Below are 18931 nucleotides of genomic sequence, written 5' to 3' on the forward strand. Positions count from 1 at the left end.
TGGCTTAGAGAGAGAGGCCACATCTGAGCAACAAAAGAGGTTCTCTGGGGGTGACTTTTAGGCATAACCATAAGTAGGCTTAGCTTCTCCTTTGCAGGAATAAGTTTCATAAAGGTAAGCCCCTAGATCAAGGGTTTGGCCTATCAAATTGGTGGTCCCCAATGCTTGTGAGGATATCAGGTCTTCCTCAGGTGGGGAAATTTAATATTTCCACCTTTTATCCCAGCCCCCCTCCCCCCCACCAAGGGGACTTTGCAAATACTTTTTAATCTTCTGCACAGAGAACTCTGGGATGTTTCAGGGCATCACACCAACCTGTACAAACCAACAAGATCTCACTTCCTAGTCAAGGTCCCATGTAATTACAGTGTTCAAACAAGCTGACCATACAAGTTAAATTAGGAAGCGTGCCACCAAAAATATAAATTTTGCACCAAGTGAACATCTTCGCCTTCAGTCTCATATGAAAGTTGAAGTTTTAAAATACAGTGAATATCATCCTAGACCCTTTAGCTGATTTAGCTTAGCCCTAACCAGATCTGCTTCATTTATATCTCTACTTGAAGCATGATCACTTTTTCAGCTTCTTTAAAAGTTGTTTGTACAGGGTAAAGCCGACTTTCAAAGCTGCAGAACTCCAGCTCTGAGTCTCAGGTGTCACAGAGACCCCAGAAGTTCCAGGGAACAACCCGATCACACACAGACAGCTCAGCATCTTGGAGTTTAGAAATAACCGCTGCAACTCTAGAACAGATGTGACCGCCTGTAAGCGCCTACAGCCTAGGGACTTTTACAATAGGCCTTCACCGGATAACCTATGTTCTCCAATTCATTTTTCAGAGTCTGCATATTCTAGTTAGTCCATACTAGTGAGGCATTATATTTGTCTTTTCTTCCTGGCTTATTTCACTCAACATACTATTCTCAAGGTTCATTCACCTAGCTGTGTGCCTCACAACTTCATTCCTTCTTGCAGCCGCTCCATATTCTATGACACATATACACACCGCAGTTCCCCCTTCCATTCCTCAGGTGACAGACCCTCAGGGCCCCTCTATCCGTTAGCAATCTGCAAACACTGCCGTCAGGAACACCAGCGTGCAGACGTCCCTGCCTGTCCCAGCTCTCAGTTCCTCCAAGGATACACCTAACTGCCTTCTGAGCACCGTTATGGGTACAGTGCTTCAACCAAATTCTCATTTAATCCTCACAACCCTGTGCCACAGGTTCTACTTTTATTCCCATTTTACAGATGAGGACACGGGACTCAGGAAGGCAAAGCACCTTTCCTACAGAGGAAGAGGCAGTGCCGTGATTCGAACCCATGCGTCCACCTGGTCATGTGGCCGTGTGGGCCTCTGGCTGAGGCCCAGAGGGACGCAGGTGAAGGGCAGGCAAGGGAAGCCCTTGGGACTCTCGGGTGGGCGAGGAAAGCGTTGGGTGCTTGCTCAGGGTCCTGGCATCCCTGGGCCTCCCTTCAGCCTCAGTCCAAGGCAAAGCCATTCCCTACAGCCTGTCTTCGGGAATAACCCGAAGAATAACTCTGTCCACCCAGCCGCCTCGTCCTTCCGTGACTCAACCACACCAAGGACTAGGTCTCCGGCCCAGCCACCTGCCTCCCCTCCCTGGGGCCCCGGGAGCGGAGACCTCCTCCACTGGCCTCCCAGGGAGCCGAGTCCACAGTGGAAAATCCACTTCTCCCAGCGCTCAGCCCACAAAGGTCACCCCACGGGGACAACAAAGGGTCTCTCTGTGCCGGCACCAAGGTGGCTGCAGCCACCCGCAGAACCACCGCCTCGACCTTCTGGCTTTAGAATTAATAATGAAGTTGGAGCAGCCAGCAGGAGGGCTCCAGCGCCAGACGCTCAGCCCCTCTCCCCGCGCAGTCTCGCCAGCGTGGGCGGCCAGGGGCCCCTTTATCTTCCCAGGGCAGCGGGCACCACGCGCCAAAGGCAGCCCGTTCCCTCAGCTTGAGATAATGGAGATGCAAGTGCTTTGCAAAAGTAAAAAGCATCTTATCAACACAGGAGGTACTTTTGTCTGTATTGCTGGGCCATGTGGAGTGTCTGAGCGTTGATTAAATTCTGCACTTCATTCTGGGGACCATTAGCTTAGCAAAAAAAAAAAAAAAATACACCCTACTGGAGAGAGCAAGGGAGAGAGAGAGAGCACTTGTGCGAGTGCATATGTGGAGCTGGGAGATGAGAAAGACACAAAGCAGATCTGATTTCTACCAGTCCATGATGCTAAGGAGTCTTGCAGCATCTTGACAATTGCTATCATGCAGAGAAAACACGAATTATTCTGAGATAGACATGAGCTACCCAAAAAGGCCCTAGAAAAGGAAGGGGGCACATACCTGTCTCTTCCTCCCAGCCACGGACCCCACCTCTCTCACACTGAGTACGCCCTCCCCACTGGGCGCTTACAATTCTAGAACTTTCCAAATCATCCAGAACCAATCCTATTTGCCTGTACGTCCACTTCTTCCCTTGACAATTCAATAAACAAGTGTGCATCTGCTGCTAACAAGGTTATGGGATAACAGGGCTGCTTCCTCCTGTAATTAAGGCTTGCAGACTCCTAAAATCTCAGTTCCTATCATCTGGGAGTGGCAGTTTAACCTGCCCGAGAAAAATCCAAGTAGAAAGCCTGGTTTTAAATTTGGGCGCTGCACTTAGTGTCCAGGTGACCTTGGACGAGTCACTTCACCTGTCTGAGCCTCCGTTTCCTTATCCATAAACTGGTAACAGGAAGAGCCCCACCTTCACTGGGTTCTTGGAGGACTGGCAGATGATTGACAGAGTGGCCAGGGAGAAAGAGCTGGTTCCTTTGAGCAGCCAGGCCAAGGCACCTGGGGTCATCTGGTCAACCTCCACGTTCTCCCAGGGATAGAATCGGAGCCCAGAGAGGCAGGTGGCCCAGATGCAAGCAGCAAACACCAGCCTTCAGGTGTCCTGCTCTAAAGCTGTTACTACAGGTGGGGGTTCTCGGAGTAAAATATAATCAACGTGGAGATTTTGAGTGCCTGGTAACTCAAACAGAGTTCCTGCACTGCCTGGCCTGTTCGAAAGCATCTACATTCTCAACTCCCAGGGTGGTGGGCAGGGAAGGTCTGGGTACCCCCATTTAACAATGCGGCAAGGGCCACTCGGGGACACTCTGCCCCCCCCACACACACACACAGGGTCCCCACTGCCAGGCTGATAACTCAAGGACCTCACTCACTGGTTCCTCTTCTATTGGGAAGTCAAGGTTTTTCACATTTGTTGTTTTGGTTTGCTGTATTTTTTTTTTCTCCAAGTGGCTTTATTACCACTTTCTTACTGAAGTAGGACTCCCATACAGTGGAATACAGCCTTGGGGTCCAGCCCCCAAGGGACACCTGAACACAATTTTGATTTTGCTCCCCATTCCTTTGCAGCTTATAGGTACCCTCAGAACCCCCAGGTTAAGCCACAGTCCACCAAGGGAATCAAAAGGAAGGGCGTCACTCGGCCTGTGGCGACTCCAGTTTAAGTTGCAATGCCTCAGGGATGGCAGGCAGAGCTGGGGAGTGCAGGACAGGGCCCCTTCCCACATCAGGGCCCTCCCCGCTGTGCACCACAGGGGCAGCATTGCTCACGGCCCCCCTGGAGGCAGGAAAATCATCCTGTCCACCTGAGGACCCAGTGCCTGGAACAGAGGTGGAACAGAACAGGCTCACGATGAATGGGCTGAGGGCCTCATAGCCCCAGAAGCGTAACCAGGGGCACGGGGCCAGCGGGAAACCTCCAGTCCCACCTGGAAGAATTGCGGAGGCCGCAGCAGCTCCGGTTCCCTCCCCAGAAGAGGCTGGGTGGGGGCGGACTAGGAATTTAACCCTAGCTCTCCTTTTCATGAGCCTGTGGCCTTGGGGGCAGGCTGCTCAGCTCCTGGGCCCCCACGTCCCCATCGGTGACAGGGGGAGGGACAGGAGCAGGATTAGTGTTCAGGTGACACACACTGGCAAGCAGCAGGGCCACCGAGCCGGGTCTGAGCTCTAGAACTGGGATTTATGTTTCTTTCCCTTCTTGGCGTCCTCATAGACATACCTGTGGGGCTGTTTGGGAACCTGAAGGGAAAAGCAGGCCCTCCACCTTTCCCAGCATCCTCCTTTTATTATTTCCTCTTACAGCCCCAGGAGCAGGCACAAGTCAAGGGGACAGGAAGCCGAGCCTCCTCCACGCCCGTGCCCGGTGCCAGGGAGAAGCGTCTCGGGTCAAAGCTGGGCAGGACCCTGATAAAACGATTCCCAAGGAGCCTTTTCTTCCTGTCTGGGTCCATTTCACACCCTTGGTTCCTACACCAGACACAGTCCGGCTCCTGCGGCGGCGGGAGGTGGAAGAGAGCCTTGGAATGGCACGCTCACCCCACACACTCGAACACCCAACCAGAATGCCCTCGCTCAGGTTTTCCATCGGCATGTTAACAGCCTAGGTATTTTGCTTTCTTGCTCAGAAGAGACGCCCGGGCATACTTGTTGATGCTGTCATCAATCGCGGAAAGCCTACCAGGCAAGGAGAGGGGTGGTGGGCGTAAGAGACTCAAAGATGCCCCCGCGTGGGTGAGCTTGTGTTCAGGCCTATTTTTGGAGGGGCTGGCTCGGCGCGTGGGCCAGTGGCATTCGTGGCACAGCGGAGGGAACCGGAGATGCCACAGGGCTGGTATGGCCAAGGCTGGCTGGCAGGGGTGACATGAGGTTTTGTGTTGGACACCGGATTCCAGGAGGTTCTAAAGCCCACCGGGTCCTCGTTCCTTCCGTGGGAACCTCCCGTGTTCCCACTGCGTGCTCCACGCTGCACATGAAGGTGAACGAGATGCACTCCCTGTTCTCCGGGAGCTTAGAGCTTTGAGTGGGTGGCAGGTGACAAAGCCGACAATTATAACACGGTGTGACGCATGCTATCACAGGAGTGAAGGCAGGGGTGCAGGAGCCCTGGGATGAGCACCGAACCCACCAACAGAGGGTGAGGAGCAGACGGGGATGGCTTTCTGGAGGGAGCCACAGCTACACCGAGCTCGGGACGGTGCCGAGCATCCGCTTCACACAGCGAGAGGGTAAGGAGTGAAGTTTGCAATCTCAACCCCAGTGCATTTAAGGAGTGTTGGCATTTGTCAATCTCGAATTGTGCACTAAAGATTTAAACACATTAAAATGGAGAGCGCTTCAGGCAGAGGGAACAGCTTATGCAAAGGCCTGGAGGTGAGAAAAATATATAGGCAGGACTGAGAGGCAACTCAACACAGTGAATGCACAGTGGTGGGAAGAAAGCAGACCTGGGAATCTTACCATGCCTGCTCCTCCAATTACCAGCTGTGCAATTGCAGGCTTGCTGCTTTACCTCTCTGAGCTCTAATTCCCTTATCTGTAAAAGGGCCATACAGCACTTTCCCTAAAGCATTATTACAAAGATTCCCCTTCCACGGCAGTGCATGGGAAGGGCTCTAGGAAAGCCTCTGAGGCATGACATTCTCCTCGCCCCTTTGCACGGCTACCTGGTAAGGTCCTAAGATGCCTGTCACAGTTCATCAGGAAGGGCTCAGCTGATTCTTCACCAGGAAATTGGGGGACCATCTTGTCTTCAGAGAGAGTGGGAGAGCCCACCAGCCCCATGGCCACTCTGGCCTCAGGGTCTTCCATGTATAAAATGCTCACAGTGTGGCCAATGATAGTAAATACTTGCCTATACTTATTCTAAGCAGTGTACATATATTAACTCAGTCCCTTCCCAATAACTCAGAAGAAGGGGCTAGTGCTATCCCCATTTTACAGTGGATGACACCCAGGCACAGACAGCATGAGTGACGTGCCCAAGATGACACACCCAGCAAGATCCATTACGATCAGGCTCCCGCCATGACCTGAGCTCTGACTGTGGCTGTGTCTTCAGCTTATAGGGTCCCACCTACTGGAGCCAACTTGTTTCTGCCACAGGGCCTTTGTGTCTGCTGTTCTCGCTGCCTGAGATGCCCCATCCCCTGATCCTCATGTGCTGGCTCCTTATTATTCAAGTTTCTGTTCCAATGTCCACCTCCTCAAAAAGGCCACCCTAAAGGCACTTCTCCACGTGCCCTCAGCCCCCTTCCCACCCTCACACCACCCAACTGTGTCTTGTGCATAGAGTTTCCCACCTATGGCTTCATTTGTTTTCTGCCCGTCTCCCCTCAGCAACATCAGTCTCTCTGGGTCACCCCAGAACCCCAGCCTTTGGCTGATAAGCATTTGTTGAACAGCAAAAAGGGCCCACATGGGCCCTTTCAGAGGGTTAAGGGGAACTTCTAACCCCGGAAGGTCAGGGAGGTCTCCTCCAGTGTCAGCTCACAGCCTCCTCCTGCACCCCTCCCCTCTTTGGGCAGGGAGATCTGACTTCTAGGCAGTAAGGAGGGAAGCCACCCAACAGGAACACTCAGCATCTGTTGTCCCCATGGGGGGGGGATGGGATCTGGGAAAGTGACAAGAGCCAAGAGCCCCAGCATATTCTGTGGCCCCATCACCTGGCAAAGCCCCAGCCAGATGGAATTCCCCCAGGTCTCTGTGGCGCCAGACACGGGGGTGGGGGGGAAGAGGAGGGGAGAGGGAAGAGGGGGGAGAGGGAAATGAGGGGAGAGGGAAGAGGGGGGAGAGGGAAGAGGGGGGAGAGGGAAGGGGGGAGAGGGAAGAGGGGGGAGAGGGAAGAGGGGGGAGAGGGAAGAGGGGGGAGAGGGAAGGGGGGAGAGGGAAGAGGGGGGAGAGGGAAGGGGGGGAGAGGGAAGAGGGGGGAGAGGGAAGAGGGGGGAGAGGGAAGAGGGGGGAGAGGGAAGAGGGGGGAGAGGGAAGAGGGGGGAGAGGGAAGAGGGGGGAAGGAAGGGGTGAGGGGGAGGGAAAAGGGGGAGGGGGAGGGAGGAGAGGGGAGGGGGGTACTGGCAGCCAGCCCAGCCACAGACACACACACACACCTTAACCCCACCAAAGACCAGAGCGGCAGAAGGTAGCAGGGGGGCTTCAGGAAATAAAAACTGGGGAGACCCAAGAAAATAAGGGCAAGGCAAATCCCCACCTCCTCTGTCACGTGTGCCCTGGGTTTGAAGGACTTTATAAAACTTTCTGAATAAGCAAAACACTCACATAGCTCAAAATGAAAATATCAAAATGTTTACAGTGAAAATATCATTTCTTCATTACCTTGCCCACCAAATTCCCCAGTAAGTATCTATTAGTCTTAATTTCTTGCTGGTCTTTCCAGAGGTTTTTATGCAAATAAAGGAATCACAAATGCATACTCTTATACACACACACACACACACACACACACACACACCCTGGTCTTTTTTTTTTTTTTTTTGGCATGGGCAGGCACCGGGAATCAAACCCGGATCTCTGGCACGGCAGGTGAGAACTCTGCCCACTGAGCCACCTTTGCATCTCCACCTTTTTTTTAAGAAAAAGTACATAATATTATACATACTGTACCATATCTTTTATTCCTCCAGTTGGAGCTAAATATATATTATGTATGTGGAAGTGTATGGAGTATATGTGTGTGTATATATACATATACACATTTTTTTAATACACACGCATATACACATATATGCATATGCCAGTTATTTAGGATTTTCGGTAATTTTCATCCCATCCTACAGGATTGAGGAGGTTCAAAAAGGACAGCCCTGGAGAGCCCTTTCCAGCTGACACACACATGCCTGAGCTACTCCCTGTCAATGGATGTCTCTGGACGCTGGTTCCTTACAGTAAATTCAAATCAGGTGCCAGGAGCCAGCTCCTTCCCAGAAATGCATCAGCAGCTCCCATTTCTTGAACATCTACCAGCTTCTAGCAGAACCCCCATTTCACAGAGAAGGAAACTGAGACTCAGAGAGGTAAGGGGACCAGCCCAAGGTCACACCACCAGAAGTGGGGCAGGCAGAGTTCAGACGCCATCCGTCAGTCCATCCCAAAGCCAGCTGGCTCAGACACTCGGCCCTGGGCGGTTCCGGTCCGCACCCCCGACAAAGTCCGCAGCAGAACCGGGCGCCCCGACGTCCGGGCCAGGGTCAAGTGCCCAGCCCGGGCTTTCTCCGTCACTTCCCTGCGGGCAGCTCGGTCCTGCGGCCGGGCCTTCCCGAGGAGGAATGCGGGCGCGGGTCCCGGGAGTCCGGGCGAGCTCGGGGAAGGACGCCCGCTCGGCCCCCGCCAAGTGCGCCGCGGGCGCTGCCTCGCACAAGCCTCCCAGCTGCCCGGGGAGGTGGGCCAGCCCGGGCCCGTTTCGGGGACCAGGAGCCCGAGGGAGGCGCAGGGAGAAGGACTCAGGCGCCTAAGGTCACACGCAGCGGCCGCGGCCGGCTCTCCCCCAGGTGCGGCCGACTTCAAAACTTTCCGCACCCCCCCCCCCACGCGCCTCTCGGATGCAAACGACTTCCAGGTGTGCGCGAGCGCACCTGCCGGGCCGCCCCGGGCGCCGGCTCTCCCCGGCCCGCAGCTCCCCGGCCGGGCTTCCCTGCCAACTCCGAGCGCCCCGCGGCCGAGCCGGCGCCGCACTTACTCAGCATCGCCGCGGGGCTCTCGCCGCAGCCTGCCAAGTGGCAGGTGGGGACCCATTTGAAGGAGGGGGAGACTGAGGCGCACAGAGGTCCCGCCACTTGCCCAAGGTCACGCGGCGCGAAGCCGGGCGGGAAGCCGCGCGGGGTACTCACAGCCGGTCTTGCCCACGAGCTCCCGCACCTCCTCGGACGCCGAGTGGGCAGCGCCCATGGTGCTCGCGGCGGGGACTTCGGGGCGCCGGGCGCGCGCGCGGGTCGCGAACCCCGGGCTGGTCCCGGCTGCGCAGCGGCTTCTCCGGCCTCGGGTCCCGGGCGGGGCGAGGCGGGGGGAAGGCTCGGAGCCGAGGGTTCCGCGTGGGGCTCCAGCGCGGCCTCTTATAGCGGCGGAGGGCGGGGTGCGCGGTCCTAGCGCTCGCCGGTTTAGCGCACTGAGGGGGGGGGGCGGGGCGGGGAGGGTGCGCCGTGCTGGGGAGGGGAGGCAGCCCGGGCAGAAATGGCGGGGAGGGGATGTAGGACCGATGGGGATCAAGGGGTCCCACCCCCGACATCCCTCAGTCCCCGCAGAAGCGCCCACGCCCGTCGCACCTGGCAGCCCTTGGCAGTCCGGGCAGGTGTGGAACGAAACAGGTGTGAGCATCGCTGGGCGCGGGTACGAGGGACCAGACCTCGGGGAGGTTCACGGGCCACCCCACCCTGTCCCAACGCGCCGGCCTCGGACAGTGGAGGAAGCGAGCACACAGAAGCTCTGTAGGAACAACAATGCCGGGCAATAATAGTAATCCAGCGTGGACGTACACCCGGGGCTTGGCCGCTTAGGACCCCTAGGCGGTGGACCTACACCCGCGGGCTGAACAGGCGGTACAGCCCAGCGCCTGAGGGGGGTCTCAAACTTTCGGAGCAGGAAACTCCCAGCCCCAAAGATTCTGATTTGTTGGGCCATTTCAGCCAAACTGCAAGACAGAATGCGATGCGGTGGTCCCAAGCCTACGGAGAGAAGTTCTGGGTTAAGATGGCTTAAAAAAACCATCTCTGTAGCCAAGCCGGGCCAGTCCCCCCACCTATCTAGCCACGATCCCTTTTCCTTAAAATGGAGATAATAACTGAGAGGCACATGAGAGCGGGCTGGCATAGGACACTGTACACAGGCTGGTGGCCGGAACATGTTACAGAATCATCTCCACTTACAAGTGAGGAACTAGTGCTCAGAGAGGTTGAGGTTATTCAACCAGGGTCACACAGCAAGGGTAGAAATTCAAAGTCAAGTCTTTCCAGTTCCCAAGTCTAGACGGTTGTGCTCTACCATGCTTGGCGATGCGGATGACAGCGGCATCGTGCATTCAACATCTGTCCTGGTTGCCAAACTGGGTGATAAGAGCTGGGGAGGAGGCCCAGATCCTTTGGTGCTCACAGGCAGGGACTGGGGTGGGCCACCTGTTTCACAGGGTGCAGGGTGAGGGTGGGAAGCTGAGAAATTGGTTGCTCTTTCCCTCAGATCATGGTCCCCTGGGGAGGGGGCACTTTTAGATCACCAGGGGCCTTCTTCAATCTGTCATAGTACAGAATCAGTCTCCTCCTTGTTCAAAAAAGATTTCCAGAGCTGGAGCAGCACCGGGGAATCTGCATTTTAAAGCACCTCTCTGGTGGTGCTGAGACCTGACTGAATTGGGGAAGTGTTGGCTGCAGGGCATCCGCTAGCTTCAGCGAGCTGGACAGCTGACCCAGAGACTGCATTTCAGGATAGAAAGATTCTAGATGCCCAGAGTGGCCTGAGGTCAGGAGAGGGTTCCCGGGTTCCCCTGCGAGGTGCAGGCCTCGACCCATAGTTTTGCTCTGATTTAAAATTTCAGCTCCTGGGATTTCATTATATTAAATGATTCGAGGGTTATGTGTATAACAGATGGGGATCTTTCCCCTTCCGTGTGACACAGTTGCTCCCGGAGGGTGGGGTCAAAGCCCTGGGATCGTGCTCTGGGGCAGAGAGGAGGGTAGGTGGCATCACTCTGCCCCTTGGGTGAGGGCAGGAAGGCCACCAAGAGAATGGGTAAAGAGAGCCACTTTCCACTCTCGCCTGCCTATACCACCGACTTCATCTCACGCCACCCTGGCCTCTGTCACCTCCTAGCCAAGCACTTGCAGTTCCTTCTGCTGAACCTCCCATCCCCTCCTGTTCCCATGGCTGAGGTTTCGTCTGCAGAGCTCAGTGTAAACATCACCTCCTCCGAGTGGCCTTGCAGAGCTCTCATCTGCTCTCCTGAGTCTCTTGCCAAATAAGTCAACTTCATCAGCCAACAGGGAGTAGGAAGGCTTGGGGGCAAGATCCCAGGAGAATTCATCCTTAACAGCAGGGCCTGGAGAAATTAGCAGGGGCTCCTTGGGACAGCAGGAAGACAACAATGTGCTCATTTGTGATTCCTTCCCTATTTATTAAGGTCCTACTGTTTTCCGGGCCCTGGCTGGATCCGGGACCACAGCAGGGATAAGACACTGGCTTCACTCCTAAGGAACTCCTGGTGGGGAGAAGGGGCACGGACAAACAGGCAGTGACAATGCACTGTGGTACAGAGGGGCGACACCTGGCTGACGTGGGCTTGTGTGGTGCCTGCCCAGGCCTGGAATATTCGAGCCAGAATGGTCCCTGGAGGGACATTGTTATCCCTTAAGGTGAGCTCCAAGGAGCCCATGGATGTTCCCAGCTGTGGCCCCCAAGGGACACACCACAGCCAAATACTGGGTGGACGCAACCGTGAGACGTCAGGGTCCTCTCAGCCTCGCCCCGGCCGTGGCACCCGCCCTCTGCTTGGGCTCTGCCCTCCCACTCTGGCAATGATGCAAACACCCGGCAGGGCTCTCCCCGCACAAAGCCTGCTGCCGCCTGCTCCGGGACGCCAGGACTTTAATTCATTCCTACAAATGGCTCTGCTGGCGTCTAGAGAGCAAGGATGAGGTCTGGAGCTTTGTATGGGGTCTGGCTGGAGCCGGTTTTATCTGTTGTGCACAGGAAGGGGGCACCGTGTGTGGTGATCTTTTTCCTCCCGTAACACAGTGTGACGTTCTGAGGACTGGGGAACACTTCGGTCACCAGGCAACCGCCTCTCTTCTCCTGGAGGACCGAGTCCCCTCTGCCGGGAGCTGATTAAAAGTGTTGGCCATGATGAGGATACCTGGTACCTGGGATACCACAAAGGGCACCTGAGCCCAGAGACAATAAGGGTGGTCCTCCTTCTGCTCTCTCTCATTCTCCCGGGGAAGGCGATGGAACAGTGACTTAACCCCCCTGAGCCTCAGTTTCCCCATCTGTAAAATGGCGACGATAATGGTGGTAGTAATATAACAACAGTGACAACAGGGTGGTTGCGAGGGTTAAATATGAATTCATATATGTAAAGTGCTTAAAATAGTGCCTGACACAGTAAGTGGCATGCTGGTAAACCACTCTCTGAAAAGTAAGGGGGCGGGGGGGGGAGGAGGAGAGGCCCTGATTTGTAGCCTTTGCCTATTTCCATGGTGTAAATATTCCCATTATGGCCAATTTCAAGCTACCAACAGTTTAATAAAGGACTGGCAAATTCCTCAATGTTTAACACAATTTGCATTCACCAGTTAATGCAAACTGGCTCCAGCAACAGCCCTGCACTGTGGAGTGTTATGATTACTCAAATGTTCATTCACTCACTAAGTGCCAGGAGACTGGACATCTCGTAAAGCAGAGAGTACCTTACATCAGAGACCACGCAGTTCAGCAGGATAGAGGCGAGGCAGGCCCCGCTGTGAACTAGAGTACCAGCAGCTGCGGGAGCCCAGAAGGAGAAGCTTCCGGCACAGTCTCATTTTATAGAGGGGAGAAACAAAGTGTTCGGTTTCCCTCGATATAGCTGCGCTACTAGGTGATGGCCCAGCAGTTGCCCTCTATGGGGTGCTAAGCACTTGGTTATATGACTGCGTTGACTCCTAAGACAGCGTTACGGGATGAGCACGAGGGACGGAGGCTTGGGGAACACAGCCTGCACAGCCCGTGGTCACCACATTCTCCGGTGGCTTTGTGTCTCAGGGTTTCCTGTGCAAAGGGGGGTCCAGAAACCTGATGCCCGTGGCCTAAGGACCACACATGGAGGCATCCTGTGCAGCCCCACATTTCTGGAATGGAGAACAGGGGACTGAGTGGCCCACGAGACCCCTTCAGAAACTCCCCAAAATCCTGACATGAGACATACAGCAGTCTTGGGTACAGGACCACAGACCCTTTGGACCCTGAGGCTGGGCCCATCCAGCTGCCACCCGCAGGTGCAGAGAGAGAGACCCCTTCCCTGCAGGCTCCTCTGTGGCCACGAATGGGCACAGATGAGTCAAATCCAGGCTCCAGCACATTCTCCGCCATCATTGACTGTCCCCTTGGCTGCCCAACCCTCCGGGAGGTGACCGGGCTGTAATCTTTCCCTGGGACTGGACTCTGGGGTCAGATCCCGAGTCTGTCACCTCCAGGGTTGGTGCCACCAGCTGTGAGCAGTGCAGACCAGCGCAGGAGATCCTGCGGCCGGTGCCCTCACCACAGGCATCTCCGCACCTTCCCTGCCATTGCTTCCCTCCTGGGACGTCTGCGGTACAAGCGAGAGCCCAGTGGAGTGCCTGGGAGGCAGGGATTGGAAGCACGAGTGAGATGCAGAACTGGCACAGTGGGTGATCTGGGACTTACTTGGAAAGGAGGCAGCAGCAGACGCCTCCCGTCTGGCCGGGCTGGGCAGGCTGGCAGAGAGCGTAGGCCGGCGGGTAGGCAGTGCAGGTAAAGGGTGCACCTGGGAGACCACCCCCAGCTGCTACATCACACTGACTCAGCAGACTCCCGACCCACTTCCACAGAGGGGGCGCCCTTGCCCTTCCCAGCTGTCTACTCTCAGCTGTCTCTTCAAACCCCCCTGGGGCCAGCTGCCGGCAGCAGATGATGGGCAGCAGACCCTGCTCCACTCCTTCATAAGAAAGAAAGACGCCAAACAGGAGCAAAAGGCAAGCGGCTTCCCAGCTGCCCCTTCGAGGCCCTTTACAGAGAAGAAACTTAACCTCTGCCAGAGACTCCAGGGGGCTTGGTAGAGGGGGGAGATGTCTCGGGGGGCTCTGGGTGAAAATCCTGGACAGGGTTAATTGTACTGATCCAGAGGAGGGGCTGGTATAGGGGGGTGGCAGATAAGCCCAGAGAGTGGGAATCTTGCCCTCATTAGGTAGGAGCCACGCTGGAGACTTCAGGATCGCGCGGTTCACTGTCATTGTCACGGGGCAGAGAGAAGCCCAGAAAGGTCACACCCCAAGGACATAACTGGCTGGGCCTCGAGCAGGCCCTGAGACTCAGAACAGGGGTGTGTAGTGGGGCAGGGATGGGTAGGCAGTGAATCTGCAAGGATGGGCTCTGGCCATTTATGCCAGGCTCTCCTGCATTCTTGCATAAAGACACAAGTTCCTGGGACTTACTGACATGGCATTTTGGAGGTGAGTTTATGGACACTCAGATCCAAGAAGGCAGGGCTGGAATCCAATAGATCGAGGTTCAAATCCTGCCTTTGGCCTAAGGCATGCGGCTTCACTCCTGGCATCCTTGGTTTCCGTCTGCGAAATGGGTAAAAGATCTTATGCGATGTGCCTGCTGAGGACCAGCACACAGCAAGGGTCTCTGGTGGTGCGGCCCATCCAGGGACTCTTGCTTCCAGGACAGCTGCCGGTCTGGGTGGTGGGCAGTGGCCATGCAGTCTCTCCCCGCATGAGGGGACGTGCAGGTGGGAGAGAGAATCTGCAGAGAAGTACTCGGGAGGCCCGCTGCAGGAGATGGGAGGGCAGTTAGGCGCCTGCTCCTTAGCTCGTGCTGGGGACCTGGGCTAAGCCCCCTGGGGGGGTTGGGGCAGTGTAAGGTCAAAGAGGCTATGCCTCGTGGATTTCGTGAAACCCGGGGCCCAAGGGTGGGGAGATGGTCTGCTGATCTCTATGCAGAGTGGGGAGGGGGCAGGGCGAGCTCAGCACTGTGGAGACCTATGGGCTTACCCCATCAGCAGTGACAGCAGAGCTCAGTGCAGGGAGGGCCCCAGCAGCAGGGGCATCCAAAGGCGAGACAGGTCTTCCAGGGGTTCCAGGCACCAGAGAGACCAGGGCAGAATGTCAGGGCGCAGGTGAGCTGGCCCTGGGGCTGCCCCAAATACCTGGGGAGATCCTGCGGGCTCAGGTCCCACAGTGTGCAGGTGGGGGCTGGTCAGCCAGGACCTTCCGGAGAGCAGGGCTGAGGCCTGAGGGTTGGATTACAGCAAAGTTCCCACCTCCCTGTGTCCCCCTATAAAGCAAGCTGGGGCGGTCCCGTCTTCAGCCACACATGTGGAGAGAGATGCAGACAGAGGACCCATCTCTTGGATAACTTCCTTGGTGTTGAGAAGTAAAGGAGAACAGAATTTTTTCAAGATGTAAATATATTTGGCAGCAACACGGGGCTAAAATCTCTTTTCTGTAGGACTTGAGAAATGCGGAGCAGCCCTATTTGGTGGGGGTGGGGGTGGGGTGGGGGTGGGGTGGGGGTGGGGTGGGGGTGGGGGTGAGGGTGGGGGTGGGGGTGGGGGTGAGGGTGAGGTTGAGAGCTCCGGTGTGGAATGATCTGAAACAGCCATTTTCAAACTTGGGCACTTGTGAGAACCTGGGCTAACAAGTTCAAAACTTCAGCTGCCCACTCTGTACCCCAGACCAACTAAAACAGACTTCCAGGGGACACGGGGAAAATCCTGGGGTTGGCATTGTTTAAAAGGATTAAATATATATATTTAAAGACAGTATTTAGCTCTCTAAAAGTAATTCACTTAAGATTATCAATTGGGAGCAAAACAGTCCCTTGGAGACAACCAACGTTTAGCGACACAGAGGCTCCTTAATCCTCCCCCTGCCACTCGGGTGGCCCAGTGTGGATACGAAGTTTCTTTTATGATCCTGAGCACATTCGTAGAGGACAGAAAATCGCTCACACAGGTTAGTCCTGGGGACAAACGGCCCTCTTTGAAGTCAAGAATTAAAAGAGGTGAGCTCGTGGAGCTGGCTTTGTCAGTCTGGGAGTCAGGCAAGCTCCGAGGCTTGTTTTCACGAGGGAGGCCTCCAAGCTGGATGGAGAAGCCTGGCTCTTGAATGCCAAAGCCTTAAAAACAGGAAGCGCTTTTTCTTTCTCTTCCAGCTGGGCCTCGACTGAGCGGAGGTCGCCCGGGGGTGGCCGGCTGCAAGGCTGAGGGTGCCTGCTCATGGCGGAGTGGGAGGGGGTGGGCACCTGTGGTTTATTTTAATCCCCCAGCCGATTTCAATATGCTGCCAAGTCCGAGAGCCACTGCCCCTCTCCTGGCTGCAGATCAGACCTACCTGGGGTGCGGGTAAAGCCTGCCTGTGCCAGGCTCCGAAATCAGAATCTCGGGGGTGAATTCAGGGCACCCATGTTGGTGACTCTAAGGGTGGAGAGGCACATCTAATCAACCCGAGGCGTGACTTCCCTATCACCCTGTGCCGTGGGTCCCACCCCAGCATGTGTGACCTTGGGCTAAGATCAGCCGCTTGGCAGCTGTGCTGGCAGACTAGCTCATGAACTCCCCACCCTCCATTCAGGGACGACCCCCAGGCTTCACGGGGACACACAGTCCCCCTCCCTCAGCAGAAACGCCCAGAGCCACTCTCCTGGGAAATAGGGTTTCAAGGAAGCGTTGGGAATCTTGGGCGCTGATGTCAGCATCACTCTGGGCGAGCTGCTTCTCTGGCCTTAGGATTCCTCTCCCTTTGTCCTTTCTTGAAGACACAGCCTGTGGGTCAACACTTGGGCTCTCTGTAAGTGTGATGATCTTTAAGAAGATGACCAATCTCCCACTAGGTGTCAGAGGCAGAATCACACTGTATAAGAGAGGGAGCAGAGACTCAGGGTCTCAGTTTAGGGGGGCCAGGGGGCAAGGTCAAAATTGTGTGCAGCTGCAATTACTCTTGAAAATCTCCTAGAGGAGATTAAAGTATGAGACTCAGCTTTATGCACACAACCCCGTACGGGACACGCATATATGTCACGGTAGATGTCCAGTCCAGGCATGTATTGTGCGTAAGAGCTTGCAAATGGCAAAACGTAATTTGAAGTGGTATTTTAAGTTCTCATTTGTTCACCTCTCCCTCTCCTTCCCTCTCTCTCTCTCCCAAATATCTTCACTAAGGCTCTCAGCTGCTGGTGGGAACCTGGTGGGGATACAGCTTTTAAGCTTGCACCTTATCCCTAAAATTTTTCAACTCCAGAAAAAGTCAATGGTCACCTATTAGGGCTCTGAGTGAGTTTGGGATTGGGGTTTCCCTTCCCTTAGACCTCAGGGGGGTGCATAAGAATCCCCTAGAGCTTCTGGTGCAGTGGCCAGGGCCTGTAGGGGGGGTGGACAGGGGTGGGGTCTGAGCTCTGTACTTGTTGGAAGCCCCCTGGCTGATCATGAGGCCTGCTCTTACCCTCCCACTGCTTGGAAAATAGATCTAAATCCAAAGGCTGGCCAAAGACCTGCCCTGTACCCTCCCCTTCCCTGCTGATCTCTGCTCTTTGACCCTACCCTGACTGACCAGTATTCCGCAAACAGTGAGATGGGGTCGGGGAGAGAAATGATGGCTCAGACCCCGCCCCCCTCCCCAAGGAAAGCCAGCTCACCTGGGATCAGCTCCCTGCCCTTTGCTGCTCTGTGGCACCCCCTTAGGAGGAAGAGGGCGCGTCACCACCTGCAGCTGTTGCTCAACTGGGCATACCCCCACGTTCCCCCAAGTGCCGCTGCTGTTTGCCATGAAGAAGGGAGATGCTAAGAAGTGGAGGCTGCTCGGCTCTGACGGCACCAGAAAGCATCTCCTGTCAGGCCCCAGCAGCTATTCTTAGTCTTGAGGACACACCTCCGCCCGTTAGGAGTCTCTAGGCTCCAGCAAGCTTTTTATATGTTACTCAGAAACTTGCAGCGTGCAGGACTGCTGGTTAAGTGGCTTTTTTTTTTATGGGAGATGTTTAAAGAGTCTCGGAGGGGTGGACACACCCCTCTGTCCCTGCACAAACCTTGTAAATATTGTTACCTTAATCTCTACCATGGACTGAACTTGCATTCTGCTCTTGAACTGGGCACTTTCAATAAAAACAGCAGACACAGGAGGACCTTATAAAGGTTATGTGTCAAGCACCGTGTTAACTAGGCACAGATGGAGTTCAGAGGGTTCTAGTGCAGTTTGCGTAGTTGAATGACCTAGGTTCAAATCCCAGCTCTGCAGACAACCCAGTTTAAAAATGGGCACAAGATCTGAGCAGACGTCCCTCCAAAGAAGATCTACAAATGCCCAGAAAGCCTATGAAAAGGTATTCAACATCTTTAGCCATCAGGGAAATGCAAATGGAAACCACAAAGAGATACTATTTCATACCCATTGGAAGGGCTGCTATTAAAAATCGGAAAATAACAAGTGTTGGGGAGGATGTGGAGAAATAGGAACACTCATTCATTGTTGGTGGGAATGTAGAATGGTGCAGCCACTGTGGAAGATGGTTGGTTCCTCAGAAAGCTAAGTATAGAGCTACCATCTGACCCAGCAATGCCACTACTAGGTATATTCCCCAGAGAACTGAAAGCAGGGACTCCAACATATCTGCACACGCTGCTCATAGTGGCATCATTCACAAATTGCCAAAAGATAGAAGCAACCCAAGTGTCCATAAACCGATGACTGGATAAATAAAATGTGGTATATACATACAATGGAATATTATTCAGCTGTAAAAGGGAATGAAGTCCTGATATATGCGACAATATGGATGAACCTGGACAATAGCATGTTAAGTGAAATAAGCCAGACATAAAAGGACAAATATTGTACGATCTCGCTGTTTTGAAACAATTAGAATAGCAAACTCACAGGATCAGAATCTAGCATATAGGGTGCCAGGGGATGGGGTGGGGATAGGAAATGGGAAGTTAAGGCTTAAAATGTTCAGGGTTCCTATTTGGGATGACGGAAATATTTTGGTAATGGATGGTGGTGATGGTGGTACAACATCGTGAATGCAATTAACAGCACTGAAATACCTATCTGAATATGATTAGAAGGGGAAAATATTAGATTATATATGACATTTATATATGGTATATATATGATATATTATTTATATATGATTTATAATCGAATTTATATATCCTATTTATATAATAGAATAAAAATTGAAAAAAAAAACCATGCAATTACTCTGCACAGTGAATCCTAAGCTAAATCATGGACTTTCATTAAAGCACAATTCTAAAAATGTGCTTGCATCCATTGTAGCGAATATTCCACACCAATCACTGGGGTGGTATATGGGAATCCTGTATTTTATGCATAATTGCTCTATAAAGCCTCAGCTTTTCTA

The 18931-nt window shown here is 54.2% G+C and overlaps 1 protein-coding gene across 1 annotated transcript in view; it reads right to left on the reverse strand.

The window, feature by feature from the left end:
- The window catches only part of TESC (tescalcin), a 65152-nt gene extending 56322 nt beyond the window's left edge, over window positions 1-8830 (reverse strand). Inside the window, exon 1 of the mRNA XM_077159941.1 lies at window positions 8695-8830. Coding sequence (XP_077016056.1) covers window positions 8695-8752 — 58 coding nt within the window. The 5' untranslated portion in view covers window positions 8753-8830. The remainder of the gene's footprint in view (window positions 1-8694) is intronic.
- Window positions 8831-18931: the final 10101 nt, after the last annotated feature.

The sequence above is a fragment of the Tamandua tetradactyla genome, chromosome 5 (genome assembly GCF_023851605.1).
Source record: "Tamandua tetradactyla isolate mTamTet1 chromosome 5, mTamTet1.pri, whole genome shotgun sequence".
Taxonomy (NCBI): Eukaryota; Metazoa; Chordata; class Mammalia; order Pilosa; family Myrmecophagidae; genus Tamandua; species Tamandua tetradactyla.